Genomic DNA, 21,785 nt, shown 5'->3' on the forward strand with positions numbered 1-21,785 from the left:
CTGAGCATCAGAAGTTATGTCACTTGCTGGCACAGAGGGAGCTGGACTCACTAGGGGTTTGCTCTTTCCTCCCTGCTGTGACATGGTGGTTGCTAGGGGGAAGTCTGCGTTGTGGGCCCCATGAAGACAAGATGCATCTCTGGGCAGGCAGGTGCTGGCAGGGAACAGGCTGTGGGGTTTCAGGGCTGTGAGCAGCATCTGAGGAGTCAGAACCCTTAATCTCATGGGCACCATGGGGTCCAGGCAGAGCATAGCAAAGTCCAGTGTGCTGTGGAAACTCGAGAAAGATGAAATTGTTTGCAAGATGAACAGCTCTAATACCGACTAAGAATTGTTGGGTGTTCAGTATGGTGAAAAGTGACAAGATGTATCATGGACCTCAAGCCTTTTTGGGGGGTGGGGGGGGAACAGAGAGATTAGAAGAAGCTTAAAATGCATGCTTCGTGGTTAAACTCCCCAGGGAGCTGCTCTGTTTACCTCCGGTTGTTTCCTCTGTACCCCTGAGGTTTTGCTGGGTTGGGCATCTGTACTGGATGAGAGACTTTTCCTGGTTGACTATACTCTTGGAACCACTATTCTTATCGCCCCAAAATACAGCGAAGGAATAGCTACCCTTCTTGCACAGTGGTTAATTAATTTGTGACATATTCACTGAGCCATTTGGACTGCAGAAATAAACCCTGCTAAACACATAATTGACAGTCTGGTTTCTTATCTAAGCCAACCAGCTTACTTTCAGTTCGGGTACTTGAAGACATTCCAATACTAACTTTTTTGATTCTAGGGACAAGCTCTTAGTTTCAAGTCAAGATTGCCACCGCATTTTCAGTGTCCTCATATCTCATTGTCATAAAAGAGATCTCTGCTTTCATTACTTTGGGAATAACTCTGAAGATTGGACAGAAGTGCTTGTATAACTGTATTTAAATTCATGCTGTACTTAGGCCTGAAAATAGGTTTTAATTGGTGGCGTAGCTCTTGGCTACCTGGATAAAAAATTCTGCAGTAGAGGCATTGGGGTAAGACTTTGGCACCTGTAACTCTCCTGTTCCCCAACAATCTTTTATCTAAAAGTTTTAGCATCTGTTGGTGAACCAGGCACCAAGTCATTATTTTATTAGGAATGACTAGATGTTGGGATTCTTCTGTGAAAACAAGCTTTCTCTTACCAACTGTGATAAATTGTAATTCTTTATAAAAAAGACAGTAAATACTAAAGTCCTTTCCTTTGATTATCAGTTTTTCTGAGTAGAATTGCTCTAATGACATGTTTAGTGGTGGTAAATGTGTTTCTTTCTTTCTTTTTCCTATTTAAAAAAGTTATCTTTGGTCATTGTGATGGGCTCATGGATTTCTATTCACCAGTATTTTATAACCAGTTACACTCTTCCTCATTTTAGTGTTCAGATTGTCCAAAAGTTGGCCAGCAGAAGATGTTTCAAGCTCTTTTGTATCCTTTCTGGCATGACACCTTTTTGTCTCAGAGCACTTCTTTGCTTTTTGGCACAGAAAGTGTCTCAGGCTCGTCTTGTACTTTTCCTGCCTCAGGTCTGTAGTCAGTCATTTCTCTAAGGAATCCTACTTCTTTCTAGTGGGAACAGTATTTAGAAAGCAAGACCCCAGTGCTGACGGTGCTCACTGCTACTAGGTTGTATGGCATCTAGGCTTAGTCAGTGGGTGGATGGAGACCTGCCTCCCTGCGTGTGTTGTGTGTACTTACTAGAGTTTCTATTCTCATTTCCAGTTTATCTTTAACATTTTCATTTAACATTATTTTTCTTTATTCTTCATTTTATGTTTACTTTAAAAAGTTCTAATCAAATTTAATATGCTGCAGTGTAACTCTGCATTACTCATCATTGCTCTATGGAAACATTTTCCAAAGTAAAATGTTATGGTCCTTTTCAAGGTAGAATGCAGGCAGGTGATAGTGGTGGTCATGAGGGGTGTGTGTGTGTGTGTGTGTGTGTGTGTGTGTGATATCATTAAATTTTTGATGAAATCAAAGGTAATATCTGCCCATGATTCCTTTTGAATTTCTTAGCAAAATGCACCAAAAGGACTTCTATTTCACTCGAATAAGGCGGGGGGGGGGGGGGCTTAAGAAAAAGGTTTAAGTTTTTATACACTGAGGTAGATGCTGTGGAGAATTTTAACCAAGTGCCTGCCTTTAAGGGGCTGTCATTTTTGGTGGAGAGAAAATGGCTTTCTCAAACAGAGCAATCGGCAGTTCATAATTACCTCTAATCATAGAGGAAATGATGGGAGATGAAAAATTAGGGAAGGCTTTCTGAAGGAGTGAAATACGAGCTGGGCCTTAAGGAAGTCTAGTCTTCTAAGTAAAAATTAGGAAAGTTTTGGGGCGCCTGGGTGGCTCAGTCGGTTGAGTGTCTGGCTTCGGCTCAGGTCATGATCTCACAGTCTGTGAGTTCGAGCCCCGCGTCGGGCTCTGGGCTGACAGCTCAGAGCCTGGAGCCTGCTTCTGATTCTGTGTCTCCCTCTCTCTCTCCCCCTCCCCTGCTCATGCTCTGCCTTTCTCTGTCTCAACAATAAATAAAAACATTAAAAAAATTAAAAAAAAATTAGGAAAGTTTTGTTTTGTTTTAGTTTTTTATTGTATCTTGAAAAGTATTTCTTGGTCTTAGATAATTATCTCCCTTCCTGGCAAGCTGGGAGCCAATGAGTTAGGTTTAGAGTTCTGGGTACTGTATTTGCTTGGTCTTTACCGCTGTCATTTCTTCCGGTTTGCTGTTTTGGGGGAATTACCTAGTCTTGAATTTATTGTTAGAACCTTTGGATGGCAATGGGTTCCTGTTTTCTAGTCAGTTTTATTGTTGACTCCTGCTTGAAATGATTAATCGTCTTGTGTGATAAAATGCTAATCAGAATCCCAATCTAATTAATAGTGTAGTTTTTTGCTCTCCATGGCTATTGGTACATGCGTGCACATTTACACTTGGAATGTATTATACAACAAAAGTATTTGTTACAAGTTTTTGTAGTTTACAGACTGATATTCTGTGTTTTCATTTGGGGCACTCCTCACAAAATCCTTCTCAGGTAGCCGGTATCTCCAATTTACAAATTATGGTAAGAAAATCCAGGGAAAGTGGGAAAACCAGGAATTCCATCCTGGTCTTGTTTGCTTTACAGAATTTCCAAGCTGGTCACACCAACTGAAGGATGAGTGTGGAGCTGGAGTGAGGGTGGTGTGGGGTGAGCTGTGAGGTGAGCCTTGTGAAGAAGGCTCGGTGTTCAATGAGTTTTTATTTGTTGTGCATCTTGCAGATCCATTGCTTCAAGTGTAATGAATTTCAAGAAAAAAAAAACACCCCAAAATGGCTTCTTGTGTGAGATGAAAACAAATTTTTTAATAGCTAATATATATCCATTGTATAAAACACAGTATTCAAAGAGGGTGGTGAAGTCTCACTGTACTGTTGATCCGTACATGGTCTCCCAGACCCCTCTTCACATGCTTCAGAAGGAATTGTTACCAGTCTGGTTGCTTGTGTATCTTCTGAGATGTGTTTGCATGTATATCTTTAATGTATGTTCTTAAGAACATTGGTGCTTGTTCCATACTGAGCATATAGTGGCCCTGTTCTTTTAAAGGGCCCCAGGCTACTAACTTTTTAATAACTTAGGAAAGCTGTTTGTGTTTTGCAATCTGCCCTGGAATGTTAATTCCATGATGAATAGAGAGTTTTTTTTTTTTTTTTAAGACATACTTTGTTTCAGAGTCCCTTTCAGATGAAGTATATATTAATCTTTCAAATGAAATTCCTGGAATGAAGTGGCTCTAAAGTTCATTTCAACTTGCCATTATTTTGGAGTCAGGGGTACCTAGAATATATTGACAGGATAGAAAACACATTAAGGGTCAAATTACCAGTTGGAGTGTCTTTGTGAGAGTGGCACAGCTAAAGTGAATAGATTTAGCTAGCTATTTATTAATTACATAATTTATTGTCAAATTAGCTAACATACAGTGTATACAGTGTGCTCTTGGCTTTAGGAGTAGATTCCTGTTATTCATCACTTACATACAACACCCAGTGCTCATCCCAAGTGCCATTCTCAATGTCCATCACCCATTTTCCCCACACCCCCTCACTCCACCCCATCAACCCTCTGTTCTCTATATGTAAGAGTCTCTTATGGTTTGCCTCCCACTTGGTTTGTAACTTTTTTTTTTTCTTTCCCTTTCCTTCATGGTCTTCTGTTAAGTTTCTCAACTTCCACATTTGAGTGAGAACATATGATTTCTGTCTTTCTCTGACTGACTTATTTCATTTAGCATAATATCCTCCATTTCTATCCATATTGTCACAAATGGCAAGATTTCATTCTTTTTCATTGCCCAGTAATAGTCCGTTCATCAGTTGTCTTCTTTATCCGTTCATCAGTTGATGGACATTTGGGCTCTTTCCATAATTTGGCTATTGTTGAAAGCACTGCCCTAAACATGGGGGTACATGTGCCCCTATGAATCAGCACTTCTGCATCCTTTGGATAAATTCCTAGTAGTGCTATTGCTGGGTCGTATGGTAGTTCTATTTTTAGTTTCTTGAGGAACCTCCATACTGTTCTCCACACTGCACCAGTTTGCATTGCCACCAACAGTGCAAGAGGGCTCCCCTTTCTCCCCATCGTTGCCAACATTTGTTGTTTTTGAGTTGTTAATTTTTGGACAAAAGTGAATAGATTTAATTAAATGAATACGTCATGCATCATTCTTGGGCTCCAGGAAAAAAAACAAAAGGCCAGGTGAGTTCTGGAGGAGAGGATAATGGGGATGGGTCTGCTTCTGCTTGGTCTGTACAGTGTGTAAGCAATTTTGTGTTTTAGGGCTTTTTAGTCTAGAGTTGCTTTACATAGGTTTTGGCAATATGATGTCTATAGTTTTTTTTTTAAATGTTAATTTTTGAGAGAGAGAGAGACCGCGAGCACAAGTTGGGGAGGGGCATAGACAGAGGGAGACACAGAATCTGAAGCAGGCTACAGGCTCTGAGCTGTCAGCACAGAGCCTGATGTGGGGCTCAAACCTGTGAACCGTGAGATCATGACCTGAGCCAAAGTTGGACGTTTAACTGACAGAGCCACCCAGGTGCCCCAATGTTTGTAGTATTTGTATTCCTGTTCTAATGAAAGACTCTTACCTACCTAAGGCTTGTTCAGAAGTATGAACTTCACAGCAGTTGCATTTAAGTCTTAAGTAGTAAACACAGTGCTTCTACTGTTGAGACTTGACTCAAACCAAGCTCATTATGAAATTAAATTCCAATGTAAAGTGTAAAGTGAAAATGTAGTTAATGTGGCTCTGTCAATGATCAGGGCTTTCAACCACTTCCTCAGTAGCAGAAACTGAGAGAGGAGTGAAGATAATGAAATGTCCAGTGTAATAATTTAAGTAGTTCACATGTCTCCATGGGGCCGGCAGCAAATGTCTTTCTCCAGGCCTGCTCCTCCCTTTCTCCTTCCACCCAAGTCCTCAGGGGAGGCTTCCCTGTATGTCTGAGGTTTCAGTGGTGCACAGAGGTATGTTCTGCACACAGGGAAGCACAGCTGTGGTTTCCTTGCCAAGTCTATTGTCGAGCTGTAGCTTTCCTCTCCTGGGGCAATAAAACTTGAGGCTTAGTCTCAGATGTGGAGGACTGTGGGGACTTGTCCTAAGGGGTTAATTAAATGCACCAGTTTAATATTTGTGAAAATAGTGTGCCTGTTATTCCTTGACAGGAATATCTCAGCGTGGCCAAGGTCGCCGCTCATTCAGGTATACACAGATATCTGAAAAGCTTTGAGAAATGTACCATATGATAATTATAGCATTAATTTCAGAGAGCCATCTCACGTTCCTGAGAAGGAGCAGAGCCTGTTCTGGCAGATGTTGAGTATGAGCCCGTCTGTTAGGAGGAAACCCCTGAAGCTGTACTTCTGCTGAGAAGTTGGGGGTGTGATTGATGTGGTGAATAAGAAAGTCTTGTTCTGGGGACTAAAATTGGATTCTGTGGTTGCCAAGAGCCTTGGCTTCAGTTGCTTGTATGGGGCTGATAGGGAAAAAGGACTATTGGAAAAAAATTCCTAAATGCAACAGTTAACATTGCATACATCAGAATGGAAACAAAAACTGGGAGACCTGATAGCCTAGAGTGCCAAACCAAGAGAAGTGTCAAAGTCTCTTCTCCTCAGGTGTGAGATACTCCACAGCACCTAGGATGCAGAAAGACACAGTTAAGAGTTTACTTGCTTCCTAGGAATGCAACTCTTTTGCTCCTACCAGTCCTCCCCTGTCAGCCCCACTTCCTCCTTTCCCTGCCCAAGACCTTGCCATCCATTTCCTTCATTGGCCAGTTTGGTCTCTTTTTACCCTGAAATCCTTAAACATTAACAGTCTGCCACACAACTGTGCAGTTATTTATAATTTTGCCTTGTAATGGTCCTTATCTTGTTTGGAGTATTGTCCCTCCTTCCTATATTTACATCATTCACTCCTTGGGTAAGATGCCCTTTGCTCATAACGGTTGGTCGAATCATCTCTCCCTCAAGCCTTCCTTCCCTTGAACTTCAGAGAGTAGGAAACTTCTCTCTGTTTTCCTTAGCTCACTTCCATCCTGGTAGACACCCAGACAGACTTTTCCACAGTAGCCAGGCCTCCTTACCTGTCTTCTTTGCCTCATCCACTGAGCTACTTTCACCTATGGGGACTTCCTTCCTATGTGTGGGCTCCCGCCTGCCAGGCCTGTAAATCATGGGTGTTTGCTTTCTTCTGGGCATGCCCCAGAGTTGTAAGCAGGTTTTATCTCTTAATTCTGGAAATAACCCTGTGGGCTAAGTACACTTAACTCTGTGTTGTAGACAAGTAACGAGGCACCCGCAGTCTGAGTGACTTACCCAAGATCTCAGAGCTGGTAAGTGATTGGAGCTGAGACAGGAACCATGTCTTCTGACTTGAGAGCCTGTGCTCTTGACCAACCACTACCAAGCAAGTTAACATATGCTGGGGGCCTAGGTGGGGCTGGATGCCAACTAATATTCTGACTGTGCAGAATAAACCTATCTGCCCCTGGACTATGTCTGCTGGGTACTTCTATCGTCATAATCACTTTCTTTGAGGCATTGAAATGACACATGATAACGGCCCCCATACCTGTGTCTTTTTGCACTGACTCTTTTTCTGAGTGTCAGACCTGTGTGTCCACCTGCCTCGGACATGTTTCCCCATGAGTATCTCCGGGACCACAAATTCAGGTGTTGGAACGCAAAACTGAGAAACCTTGGTAAGGTCACTGGATTGTGTCAATGCCACTATCCTGGTTGTGATACTTTAGTTTTGCAAGATGTTAGCTTTTGGGGAAGGTAGGTGAAAGGTACGTCGGATCTCTGTGCAGTATTTGTTACAACTGCACAGAGTTTAATTAAAACAAAAAGTTAATAAAAACAAACAGAATGAACTCAGCCCTTTCACCCCTCCCCCTGCTCCCTGTCTCCACTCCGCATCTCCGTCATTGGCTCCAGGATCTGCTCAGCCACCCCACTGAGAAATCTGGAAGATGCCCTGCTCCTTGCTTTCCTTCTCTCCAGTATCGGTTGGTTACCATGTCACCTGCCTCTTTTTCGTTCCCTCCTTGGTCACCTCCCCAATGGACTTGATAGTCTCCTTTCACTTTCTCTCCCCTACAACTATCTGAGAAGGTCTTAATTTACATATCTGATCCTACCATTCTTTTGCTTAAAATCCTTCAGTGGCTTTTAATCATTTGTGATGAAAGACCAAATTCCTTAGGTCATCACTACCAGGGTCAGAGTCATCTGGGCTGCTGGTTATTAATGCAGAGTTCTGGACCCCACTCCAGACTTCTTGAGGTTGAAATCTCTGGAGTCAGAGCTAAATCTGTGTGTTTAACCAGCGCCCTCTGGTGACCATTTCATGCACTAGCGTTTGAAGACCTCTGGCCTGGGTCACCTATCTGGTCTCAAAGGCGCTTTCTGTCCTTCTGCCTTTCTGTTTTCTGCATTGCCTGGGATATTGCACAGTGCTGTTTGTGTCTGTGGAACTCCTTTGTATTTACTGTCCCTCAAGACTTGACTACAATGTCCACTTGCTTCCTCTCCTGGGTCACGTGACGTGTCAGAGCACTTAACCTCACTGCTGTCAAGATCTGTGTCCCTATGTGTTTGCCTAGTTTGAGGTTGAATTGCCCCAATTAGGGGCTGCTTTATCTTCAACCCCCTGTAGCCTCAGAGCCCAGGACAGTTTCTGGCCCATAGTAGGCACTTAATGTTTGCTGCTTATAATACCCATAATTTTTATTTTATTTTGAGTAGCCACCTTGATCTTTTAATTAACAGTACTTCATATTGTTGCTCAGTAAATAAAACCAGAGAGAAATAGCCAGTTAAAAAAATAACATAGGAAAATTACTCATCCAGACAAAAACAGATACTGGCTATTTGCCATTAAACACCCGTGTTCTACAGGTAATTCTGTATTAGTGGAAAACTTTTTTAAAACATGAAAAAAATGTCATACTCTATTATCACAGCCTTCCTACTGTCTCCCTCCACTGCCATTTACCACCACCACCCCCCCCCCACCCCCCCCCGCCCTTTTCAGCTTTCCAGCCAGAGGGCCTGATTTCAGTGACTGACCATTCAGCAAAACACAGCATTCCAGCCATTGGGCTGACGCTGTCGGTCTCCGGGCTCACTGAGACAGCACTTTTCATCTGGACTATTCTTTATCCAGCCTGCCAATCAGCATGCTGATTTCCCCCTTTCATTTCCCAAGTGAATAGTGGCTGAATAGGGAATTTCAGGTTTTTCTGTGAATCATTTTATAGGATACAACTATTAACTTTTTTAAGCCTTTTATTATGGAAATTTCACACATGTACAGATACAGAAGAATAAAGTCCCTATTACAGTTCACCCAGGTTTAACCATTGACCCACGGATACCCTTGTTTTTGCCCCTTTCCTCCCCACTGCCCACCCCCTCAAAGTCCTGTATCATCTTGCAGTGGATTACTTTTTACCAGTATGGGATAGTCTCTTACTTCATGCAATGCAGATGATTTCTTACTGATAGTAACGTATTTCAAGAAAACATTTAATAAAATTATATAGCAGCTATATTGAGATATTAACAAACTTTGCAGTTCATGTAAAGTATACTTTAGTGGTTTCAAACCTCATGTTGGGTGTAGAGAGGACTTAAAAATCTTAAAAATTTTTTTGAGTATATTTGGTATCCAGTGTTACATTAGATTCAGGTGTATGACATAGAGATTCAACATTTCTATATGTTATGCTGTGCTTACAAGTGTAGCTACCATCCATCACCATAAAATGCCATGATAATACCACCGACTATAATACCTATACTGCACCTTTTATTCCCATGACTCATTCATTCCATAGTTGGAAGACTGTGTCTTCTACTCCCCTTCTCCCATTTTGCACATCCCCCGACCCCTGTCCCCTTTGGCAACCATTAGTTTGTTCTCTGTATGTATAGATCTGATTTTGCTTTTTGTTTGTTCATTCATTTGTTATTTTAGATTCTACAAACGTGTGAAATCCTAGGGTGTTCGTCTCAGTCTTACTTCACTCAGCATAAGACCCTCTAAGTCCATCCATGTTGCAGATGGCAAGATCTCATCCTTTTTTACAGCTGCGTAATATCCCATTTGTGTATGTGTGTGTGTGTGTACACACACACACAGCATACACACACACACACAGCATATGTTTATCCATTCATCTGTTGATGGACACACGGTTGCTTCCATAATTTGTCTATTATGAATAATATTTCAGTAAGCATAGAGGTGCATATATCTTTTTGAATTACTGTTTTTGTATTCTTTGGGTAAATACCCAGTAGTAGAATTACGGATCATATGGTAATTCTGTTTTTAATTTTTTGAGGAATGTCCAACAGGGCACATCTTTGCCAATACTTCTTTGTTGGGCTTTTGATTCTTGCCATTCTGACAGATGTGAGGTGGTGTCTCATTGTGGTTTTGATTTGCATTTCCCTGATGATCAGTGATGAGCGTCTTTTCATGTGTCTGTTGGCCTTCTGTATGTCTTCTTTGGAAAAATGTCTATTTAGATTCTCTGCCCATTTTAAAATCAGATTGTTATTTCGATGGTGTTGAAGTTCTCTACATCTTTTGCATGTGAACCACTTTATTAGGTATGTCAGTTGCAGATCTCTTCCCCTATTCAGTAGGTTGTCTTTTTGTTTTGGTGATGGTTTCCTTGTTGCATACAAGTTTTTGGTGAAGTCCGAGTAGTTTAATTTTTTTTGCTTTTGTTTCCCTTGCCTGAAGAGACCTATCTAGAAAAATGTTGCTACAGCTGATGTCAAAGAGATTATGACCTATGTTCTCTTCTAAGAGTTTTATGTCTCACATTTAGGTCATTAATCCCTTTTGAGTTGGTTTCTGTGTGTATTATTACAAAGTGGTCCAGCTTTATTCTTTAACACGCAGCTGTCCAGTTTTACCAGAACCATTTATTGAAGTGATTTCTTTCCTCATTGCATGTTCTTGCCATGGCCACATTTTAGGACATTTTTGTTGCCCTTGAAAGAAATCATGTACTCTTTAGCCATCACTTCTCATTTGCCCTCCCTCCCCATCTACACTAGGCAATCTAATTAGCCCCTCTAGATTGGCCTATTCTTAATATTTCATATAAATGGAATCCTACAATATGTGGTCCTTTGAAACTGCCTACTTCCAGTTAACATAATGTTTTCAAGGTTCATCCATGTTGTAGTATGTGTCAGTAGTTCATTTCATGCCTTCTCAGGGCTGAATGGTATTTGTATGCATATAACACATTTATCCATTCACCAGTTAATGGACATTTGGGTGGCTTTCACTTTTTGGTTATTGTGAATCATGCCACTACAAACATTTCTTGATGAATCTTGGTGTGGACGTGTGCTTTCATTTCTTCTGGGAATATAGTTGTGGAATTGATGGGTTTTATGGCAACTCCACTTTTAACTTTTTGAGGAAACGCCAAACTGTTTTGCATTTTACATGCCTACCAGCAAGGCATGAGGATTCTAAATTGTACACGTCCTCACCACCACTTGATGTTATGTGTCTTTTTATCACTGCCCCAGTGGTATATCATTGTGGTTTTGAATAACATTTTCCTAGTAGCTAATGATGTTGAGCATCTTTTCATCTGCTTATTGGCCATTTGTTTATCTTCTTGGAGAATGTCTATTCAGATCATTTGCCAATTTAAAAAAAATGGGTTATTTATCTTATTATCATCAAGTTGTTATAGTTCATTATAGGCTCTGGATCCAGGTCTCTTATCAGATAGGTGACTTGCAAATATTTTTCTACCAATTTGTAGGTTGTCTTTTCACTTGATTGATGGTATCCTTTGATCAAGAAAGCCTTTTAACAATAGAAAATATGAGAAAAACTGGTAGAAAATCTTTCAGTCATTCTTACTGAGTATATAGAAGTGGAATGTGTTGTGTCTTACATGTATGAAGTTTTTTTTTTTTTCCTCAATCAATATGCACCAAAGTCAGGCTGATTAAACCCTCAACATCCTACAGTTTTGAGAAGCAGGCTGTTCCCTTTGTGGAGAAGCAAGGACTTTTGTTTTAGTGGTGTAGCCATAGGAAGAATTTTCTAGGATATGAGTTTCTCCTTCAAGGAAACTGTCATCTTTGACTTAAGTTTTAGATCAAGTGGATCACCTTAAAAATGTTCACCTTAGTCTCTGGGACTGGTTGAAGTTTTAAATAATCTCTGTTGGATTTATTTTCCAGAGTGAGTTCCCACTGGCTTTGATATCAGAGGAAAGAATTTGGCCAGGAAATGAGCCTCACAAAATTAAAGGACGCACATATGTATTTACCGGAAGTTTATTAAAGAGAAAGAAACTTCAGTATTTGGTTGGGCCTTTTGCAGTACATTGACTAGCAGGTGCTTCTAGATGTGTTGGCTGTAACAAAGACAGAGCATACTAGACAGGGAATTTGACATTTCCTAAATGGTGTTGAAAGGTAGGTATGCAGTGATGAGTTTAAACTAAAAAGCAGAGGGGCATCTGGGTGGCTCAGTCAGTTGAGCATCTGACTTTTGATTTCAGCTCAGGTCATGATCCCAGGGTTGTGGGATTGAGCCCTGCATTGGGCTCTGTGTTTAGCATAGAGTCTGCTTAAGATTCTCTCTGTCCCTCTGCCCCTCTCCCCCTGCTTGAATGTTCTCTCTCTAAAGAAAAAAACAAACAACAACAACAAAAAACAAACACAAAGAAAAAACCCTAAAAAGCAAAGATGTTTGTAGGAAGATTTGGGAGGCAGAATAATTGGGGAGTGACTTAATTTAGTAGTTACTTTGGGCAGCACCTTATAGTGTATTGATTCACATTAGTACTCTGATGTTGACTATATAAGACATAGTTTTTTTTTTTTTTTTTTTTAATGATTTTATTTTTTTAATTAATTTTTTTTTCAACGTTTATTTATTTTTGGGACAGAGAGAGACAGAGCATGAACGGGGGAGGGGCAGAGAGAGAGGGAGACACAGAATCAGAAACAGGCTCCAGGCTCTGAGCCATCAGCCCAGAGCCCGACGCGGGGCTCGAACTCACGGACTGCGAGATCGTGACCTGGCTGAAGCCGGACGCTTAACCGACTGCGCCACCCAGGCGCCCCTATATAAGACATAGTTTTATGGAGATGAAAGAGATAGAGGATGAAAGAACAGAAATTCTGATCAGAGAACAGAGAGAGCCCCGTTACATGGTGGCTTGGTGTCCAGAGAGTAGAGAAGGCTTCATATTCAATGTCACGTTTGAATTGGGTCCAGAAAAATTATCACAAGTGAACACAGGTGAGTAAAGGAGGTATTGTAGGTAAAGAGCATCATGGGCATGAGAGTCAGAAAGCAACTTCAGGTACTTACTGATAGGTAGCAATTGAAATGATTTTAAGTTCCAGGTAAGGAGTTTGGCCTTAATTCATTAAGGATTGCTGATCCATTGAAGGTTTTGGAACCATGAAACTCATTGTTTGATTTTATAAATCCTTATCCAGAGCATTATGTTAGGCTTGGCAGCTCAGCTGTGGCAGTGGCAGGGTCTAACATCAGTGACAGCAGGTGCTATCCTCTGATAGTCAAGATCTAACCCTTAGTCTCCTTTCAGGAAACTTTTCATCCCAATAATAGTGATGATAGCTACAACATATTGATCTATTTCTGCATTGTATGCACCATGCTAAGTAACTCATCCTTACGGTAACTCTCGTGTGTGTGTGTGTGTGTGTGTGTGTGTGTGTGTGTGTGTGTGTATTTTATTGATTCCTATTGCAGAGGAGGAAATCGAGACTTAGCAGGAGTTAGATACCTTGTTTCACATCACACAGGCAAGTAGCAGAATTAGAATTTGGACCCAAGGCCATCCTGTTCCAAAGTTCATTTTAGCAAAACCACTAAACGCAGCCCTCTATTGCTTCTCAACTAATGTTTTGCTGCCAGGATACCTTCCCCTTGAGCCTTGCTGCATTTGGCATGCTTTGTGTTTGCCCCCAGGGTAGATTCCTCCTCTGTCAGGCTCCCAGTTTTCTTGTTAATACTGCAGGTATTCCAGGCCAAGGAGGATCATCTTTAACGGAACTTGGCGCATGTCTGTTATGACCTTTATGTGTTTGTCGATTTACATGTTTTCATGTACTACAGTGGGGCATCTCACACCTGTTGGTGTACTTCTGGCTTAGCTGTGTGACCTTGCATAAGCCTGCTGTGCCGGATCTATAAAATGCTAGGGTGAGCTGTATGACCTCCGAAACCCCTTCTGTCTTGGGGATTAGGCATTAACAAAGAGGCAATAAGTGGCTGTGGGATTCATGGAGGCTCCGGGGAGTGTTGTCAAAGGGACCAGTCATTCTTTTCAGTCTTGATTCCTGGTGCCACTCACTCTCGATGTGAATTATGTGGACACACTTTCTAATAATCCGGCTTCACGGACCTGGAGTTCTGCTTGACATCAGTGAACTGCAAATGTGGCCGTATCCTTGGAGCTGCTTGAATTTAGAGCTGCTTGCTCCACATTCAGAGTGGTCTCCTTGGTCACTTTCTGCGCCTTTTGCACCTTTGAACACTGCACATCCTACCCCCACCCCCACCCCCCGCCCATCTTCCCTGTGACTTTTATCCATTCCTATTTTCTTTTTATCACCTGATAAAAAACAGCTCCTTCCTCCAGCCAGTTAAGTCTAGATCTGGCAGGAGGAACCGAAGGCACTGGAATTTGGTCGAAGTTCCCCCTGGGACTGAATTCACACCCAGGGCTGAGAACCACTGCCTGCCTTGCCACTGCGGCCCCCACCCCCCAGCCCTGCTCGGTTTTCATTATTTGTCCTAACTAACCATGAGGGATGTCAGTGGATCCTAATAATTTCATGGTGTTGGAAGACTGGGGGCCATTTGTTATTTTCTGTTTTCAGTTTTTAATAAACATTTTGTGTGCATCCTAATTTTTATACTAATCCTCTGTAGACTCTTATGTCCCAGACCTCTGAATCTATCTGATTGATGTGATAACTTACTGCCAGTTAAATATAGTTAGTGTTAAAAAACACTACTCAAGAGACCTACATTTGCATACCATTTGAATCCCACAAGGAGTTCAGATTGTGGAATGTCCTATTCAGCATAATTTTTAAAAGAAATGCATGTTTATATAAACATTCCAGCATAGGGACGCCTAGGTGGCTCAGTTGGTTAAGGTTAAGCATCTAACTTCAGCTTGGGTCATGATCTCACAGTTCATGAGTTTGAGCTCTGTGTCAGGCTCTGTGCTGACAGCTCAGAGCCTGGAGCCTGCTTTAGATTCTGTGTCTCCCTCTCTCTCTGCCCCTCCCCCTCTCATGCTCTGTCTCTTCAAAAATAAACAAACATTAAAGATTTACTTTAATAAAAATAAAATAAAAAAATCCCAGCACATATAAAGGAAAAATGACTGAAAAGATATATATATATTAGAATATTTCATTATGAGTGATGGGATTACAGATTTTTTTTTTCATCTCTGCATTACACATTTTTCTGTAGTGAACACATATTTCTTATGTATTTAACAATCTTGAAAAGAAAATATACCCTGGACAAAGTAGGTGGTGTGTGAATATGTGTGTTATTTTTAGCTCTTGAGGCTAAAATATTCTGTGGGGGTATTGAGGATGGTGCCATGCTGAGAGAGTTAATAGCAAGGCTTGGCACACAAAAGCTAGGATTTGGATCCCTGTTATTTTTGTTTTTGCTTATTATAGCCAAGCTAAACTTATCTCATCTGATGGTGGGCATTTTGTTTTGTCAAACGAGTGTCATGAGACTATTAGTTCATAATGGGGGCATCAGATGATGATGCTGATAATGTATTATGTCTTTAATGCTGATAGATGAATATTAGTATGTTATTGGTGGTGCTTTCTAAAATACTGTTACACTAGGGACAGAATGTTGACCTAGTATCTGTTCATCTTTTTGCATTGGCTTAATTACTACAGTTTAAACACGTGCATGTGAAAATTTTAAATAAGACACAATGAGAATAAGTTGTTTAGACCAAAACTTAACAGTAGTTCTCTCTGGACTATTGTCAAATACTTTTAACAGTACTTAAAAAATAAAAAGAAAGCCCTCAGTCCCCAACAGATGTTTAGTTTCTGCTCCTACTTTTGTCAAGATAGGTTCCTTTAAAAATAAGGCGGGAGAGCCAATTGCCTGGATAATGGGAAAACAGCATTGTGTGGTAACGTTTCAGTAGGGTGGTTTCTTCTGAAATGCTGTTTCACTAATCCTTGGGGAAATTTGGCTGTGAGCATGCAATTATTACATTTTTATACACAGAATGGGCTAAAGTTGGCATCACATCCCTCACAGTTGCCAGAGGCAACACACTGATTTAATTTGTGCCCCTCTGGCAGACATTTTTGAATAATTTTAGTGTTTTTTGTTTGTTTGTTTTTTGTTTTTTTTTGTTTTGTTTTGTTTTGTTTTTTTTTTTTGTAATGGTACTTTTCCTATTTCCTTTCTGTACTCCTACCTTTTGTTGCTCACTACTCTTTCTGATTGAGTTCTGAGGCATCCTGTGTTGGTTGTGGAGCGGAGACTAATTGAAGGTCCAGATGGCTGTCCAAGAGGCAGCCGCGCTTGTGTTTGTGGCAGGTGCGGGGAGGGGGAGAGTGCAGGTCGGAATGCTGTGAAGGGCCAGCCCATGGCGAATGCCACTCCTCTTACAGACTGATGAAAACAAAACAGATCTTAATTAGGCATGTTAGAAATCCAACTTGGAGCCTGAAAAATCTACCTTAAGACTTGCATTTGAAGGGTTTTGAATTCTTCAGTAGAATTGAAATTTCTTGAAGTACTCATCTCCACAGTTCTATTTCCTGCTTGTGGCTTTTTGTATGCAAAAAAAATCTTTTATGCTCCCGGAGCATCACTAAATGCACATAACTCAAGTGTGGGCAACTCTTCTCCTAGCTTAGGGGTCACAGAGGCGCAAGGGGAGAGCCGTCCTTTCCACCCAAGAGCTGGCCAACATTCCTACTAGGTCTGGCCACGTTGCATTACTTACAGGCTCTGGGGTGGTTGTACTTCTTCGCACAGTGCTTGCTGTGTCAAAACCACTTTTTTGTAATAGATGTTTGTTTTATATGTACACCCTTAAAATTGTCAGAAAGGGGGAGAAAACATTAATTATTCTATCCATCTTGTCTGGAAATTAAAACAAATTTTTTTTTTTTTTTTAATGCAGAGTGGACACAAATATCTACCAGATATCTTCGAGAGCAGCTGGCCAAGATTTCTGACTTTTACCACATGGCTTCCAGCACAAGTGATGGTCCTGTCCCAGTGCCACCAGATGTGGAGCAAGCCATGAAGCAATGGGAATACAACGAAAAGTTGGCATTTCACATGTTCCAGGTAACCTTCCCAAGAACCTCAAGGCTGTCTAGCTTGCTTTTAAGAAGAGAGCAAATACTTTATAGTTTAGTTTTTTAGGAGTCAAGTGATATCTTTATATGAACCAATATGTTGAAAGAAAACAGTCTGACATTTCTCACCTTGAGTTGTATTGAAGGTAACACCTTTACCCTGACATGACAGCTTCTATTGGATATATTGATCTCCAGCTTTCAATGGTCTTAGCCCTTTTAATGCTGTTAATTACTTTGCCTTTGCTGTATTAAATATAATCCCTGTAAACCTTTTCTTTTGCAAAAATTAGATACATTCAGAAAATATTTGCGTGGGTATTTCCTGTCTCATAGATCTCCATTAGGGCTTAGTTTCTCCATAAGAGGGTCATGTTAATTTGGCTCAGCAGCAGTTTAAAATGTAGTTGGGAGGATGAATAAGGCCATTGAGGAATGACTGAATCCTCCTCTCCGAGAAGCTGATGTAAATCATATTGACCAGAAGAGGGCACTTGTGCTGTTTTTTGCTTCAGTCTTTATTCCTAGTGAGGAAGAGGGAGAAGTGTATTCAGCTGAAGTTTTATGACTAGCAGAGACTTTGACTACCTGTTATCTTGACCAAAGAGGAAAGGGGTAAAAAAGATATGTAGTTTCTAAATTTTCCTTTCAGAGCTTTATAATTTCCAGACTATAAGAGAATTTTCCTAAGAGCTCAAAGTGGGAAAAAGCCTGGTCCTTTTGGCAAGTAGCATTGTTAGTTTTAAGGCAGTTGAAACAACTCTTACAAATGCAAGTTCCATTTAGCAGAGGACTCCCTTGGTGCCTGCTCTGAGTTTTTAACGACTTTGACTGGGTGGAGGATTTAGTCTGCATCTTCGAAAAAGTGTGTCAACATGCTTAATGTTTTTGGAAGGATTACTTTGTGTATTGGGAACATTGAAATCAGTATCTCCTTTATAGGAAGCAGGTCCTAAATGGATGAATTTAATTGGGTCACTAATGTTTGAATTTAAAAGTTTAGTATATTTTAATTTGCCATATTCTGAAATGTGAAACTGACTTAATACATACACCTGCAGATACATGTGCAGAAATAAGGGTGTGGGTATGTACACAGAGGCATCTTGAGGATGGATGTGTAGCCATTGAAAGTCATTAATGAAGACTCTTTTTTGAACCTCGCACTTGCCATCTCTTATATGTTAAGTACAAAATTCCATTTTATTCATTTCTTTATCAACTTCAAATTCACTGGTCTTAAAATTTTTAATTGTACTTTTTTGTGACTAACCATTTAACTCTTGGATTTAAGGCATTTTAAAATTTAGAAATTAGCAACCAGTAGATATCTTGATGTCATGCCAGTGTCACTGTTATCTTTTAAAGACTGAAGCTATGATTTGTCAGTATATTTTCACACAAATCGCTGATAACCATGATAGTGGACCACTGGTGATAAATAGGTAAGAAAAAGTTGCTAGGAGTAAAGTAGGCATTCATATTAACTACTAAGGTGGTGATCAGAATGACCTTAAAGATACAAGTGTCTTTCCCAGAAAGCGTATCTTTTTGTTTCTATTTTGAAGATTCTTTCATGATGTAGGTCATAATACAAAACTGTAACATGATATTAAATACATACACACATAGAATATCATAGAAGAATAGTTGGTTTATATGTACGTATGTGTGTGTGTTTATATGAAAGTAGTAAATGAAAATGTTAACGGTGCAAGAGGGGCTAGACCACCTCTGGAACATTTTGGAAATCTGAGGTGTGTTGTTATTTTTAGTGTAGTTATGTTGGAACATTTATACATTATTTTATTATAATTTTTTTCATTTGTTAACAGTTAATTAGGCCATTATGTTGATTTTTTAAGGTTATATTTCATGCATAGGTTATAGTATCTGAAATTCATTTTAGGATAGAGGCAGGGGTTATTGGGAGGGCATTAGACCTAATGGGATTTTCAAATGCTTGCTGAGATGATAGTGTGATGGGGGCTTTTGTTCTGTATAATTATCACCACTGGACAAGTTTCCTCCTGTGACATAAGTTCATACTCCCTGGAAATCTGGACACATGCTTAACATGTCCTCAGAGTCTGAAAGCTTCTGAATTTCCTTTCTCTTAGGAATTAATTGTTTTCAATTTAGAATGAAGCAGATTACCAAGAAAAAAAGAAAACCAAAAAACCCACCCCAAACCGATTATACAGAATCACACTGGCACTTTGTTTCGTTTAGAATTTGGGGTGTGGTCAAGGAGACCATACAACACAAATAACAGTAGTAAAATTACACTCCAGCAAAAGAGTTACAGTGCTCCTTTTTGAATGTGAATTGGTCTTGCTTTAACATCATCGGTGTGACTTTCTCTTTCATTGAAGGAAGGAATGCTAGAAAAACATGAATATTTGACATGGATCTTGGATGTGTTAGAGAAGATCAGACCGATGGATGATGACCTTCTTAAACTCTTGTTACCACTCATGCTGCAGGTATGGTACATGTGACCATGAGCCAGCTGATTTTATGGGCAAGAAAGGAGTCTGATTAGGATGATTAAGTATGTAGAGGTGGAAGAGGAAGAACATCATCTTTGGGATAGAAGGGAAAAATGGCTTGATGCTACTCCACATGTATCAGCCACGTTCATAGTTTTTAACCACGTGTCCTTCTAAAGTATTCTCACCTGCGCTAATGCCGCCCGTCGGTGAGCTAAGCAGACAGCTCTTTACATACTATCTCCCCATTCGCACAGATGTCTGTGAAAACAAAACAAAATCATCTCTTTTTTAAGCATTAGAGGATCTTTTATATTCATTTGACATTCTTTGAGCCACTGGGGGTGGGAACTTCCTGTTTTAATGATTGCTTTAAGATCTGTTAAAAATTTAGGTTATTTGGTTACAATTTACTTAGAAAACATAAAGTTTTCCTGGAAAGTTAATACATGCATTTGGTCATTTAAGCAATATGAAAGAGTATCTAGTGAAAAGTAATTCTCTTCCTCTCCCTCGTACCCTCCTGGAGACTGCACTGTGCGGGTGTCCTGTGTATCCTCCCTGTGATGGTCTGTGCCCATGCTGTCCATTAGAGTAGCCACTAGCCCCAGGTAGCTTTCGAGCCCTCGAGCTATGACAAGTGCAATTTGATATGTGCTCTTTGTGTAAACGCACACCAGATGTCACATTTAGTTCAGAAAAGAGTGTATAATGTCTCATGAAATCTTTTTGTGTTGATTCCCTGTTGAAATGATAGTGTTTTGGGTATGATAGGCTAAATAAAATACGTTACTTATTTAATTTTGCCTGTTATTTATTTATTAAAAAAATTTTTTTAACGTTTATTCATATTTTGAGAGACAGAGTGTGAGTGGGGGAGGGGCAGAGAGAGAGGGAGACAGAATCAGAAGAAGGCTGCAGGCTCTGAACTGACAGCATAGAGCTTGATGTGGGGCTCGAGCTCACAGACTGTGAGATCATGACCTGAGCTGAAGTCGGAAGCTCAACCGACTGAGCCACCCAGGTGCCACTTGCCTGTTATTTTTTTAATGGAAAACTTAAAATTACATATATGGCTTGTGTTGTTTCCATTGGACAGCACTGGTTTCTACAGTACTTGTGAAGTACCCCCCCCCCCCCCCTTTCTCTTAATGAAAAAAGTCTTTGTTAAAATAGTTGTTTCACCGAGTAGTATCAGACGTGACTGAAGCCCGTTGTCCTTGTGCTTCTCAGTATTCGGACGAGTTTGTTCAGTCGGCTTACCTGTCTCGTCGTCTTGCCTACTTTTGTGCCCGGCGTCTTGCCTTGCTGCTGAGCGATAGCCCCAGCCTCCTTGCTGCCCACTCGCCCCACATGATGATAGGACCAAACAACTCAAGCATCGGGGCCCCCAGCCCTGGCCCCCCTGGCCCCGTCATGAGTCCCGTGCAGCTGGCCTTCTCAGACTTCCTCTCCTGTGCACAGCATGGCCCCCTGGTTTATGGACTTAGTTGTATGTTGCAGGTAAGTCCCTGGCCCTTGCTGTTTTATGTTAAAATTCAGCGTAGGAGATAATCGAGTTAAGAATTGCCCCTTCAACTTTCACGTCACATTCCAGTTTTTTCCTCATCCAAATAATTTACAGATTGAAGTTTCATGTTTTTATTTTTCTATGTTGGATCAAGCTGAGTGCAGATTTGTTGCTTCTGTGTAGAAGAAAGTTCTTGTAGTTACCTTTTATTATACCATGCAGCACTCTCAATGATAAAATCCTTGAGGGAACCCACAGAATAAGTCTGCTATATTACTTTGCTTTTGGAAAGACATTTTCTCAGTGCAGCATTTTATAGCTTCCTCAGTCCACATCCTAAGTTGGTTGCCATCCTCTCTATTTCTTAAAAATCCAGGTAATTTGTCAGGCTCTGTTGTTCGGCCAAGTATCACTGCTTGTGTGGTCCTTGAACATCCAGTCGCGTGGCAGGCCACTGGGCCGATGCTGTCAGGAATGAGATACAGCCCCGTCCTAGAGGAGCTCACAAGTTAGTGTTCAGGTTCCATTTCTGGGGCTCTTAAGGTGTCCTGCTCTTCACTAAGAGGCTTTGGCCTGGCCTTAAAGACATGTTCTCCACTCAGGTAGAGCTTATGGTCTCGTGGGGAAGACAGGCTTGTCAATGGACAGTTTCCATATACCATGGCAAAGGCCAATGGAAGGATGCGCAGGGGACTAAGGGAGTTGAGAAGCGGAACTTGTAGTTCAACCCAGAATTCAGAGATGCTTTCTGAAGGAAGCAGTTCTGACTAGTACATATTATAAGAGTTTTT

The 21,785-nt window shown here is 40.7% G+C and overlaps 1 protein-coding gene across 20 annotated transcripts in view; it reads left to right on the plus strand.

Moving 5' to 3' along the window:
- The window catches only part of MED12L (mediator complex subunit 12L), a 699,797-nt gene that overhangs the window by 414,729 nt on the left and 263,283 nt on the right, over positions 1 to 21,785 (plus strand). For all 20 annotated transcript variants that reach the window (XR_007155629.1, XR_007155628.1, XM_047875167.1 and 17 more), the window contains 3 exons: positions 16,812 to 16,981; positions 19,368 to 19,478; positions 20,718 to 20,987. Coding sequence is in view for 18 of the 20 variants with exons in the window: in XM_047875167.1 (XP_047731123.1) it covers positions 16,812 to 16,981; positions 19,368 to 19,478; positions 20,718 to 20,987 (551 nt within the window). In the remaining 2 variants the exon portion in view is untranslated. The remainder of the gene's footprint in view (positions 1 to 16,811; positions 16,982 to 19,367; positions 19,479 to 20,717; positions 20,988 to 21,785) is intronic.

The sequence above is a fragment of the Prionailurus viverrinus genome, chromosome C2 (assembly GCF_022837055.1).
Source record: "Prionailurus viverrinus isolate Anna chromosome C2, UM_Priviv_1.0, whole genome shotgun sequence".
Classification (NCBI taxonomy): Eukaryota; Metazoa; Chordata; class Mammalia; order Carnivora; family Felidae; genus Prionailurus; species Prionailurus viverrinus.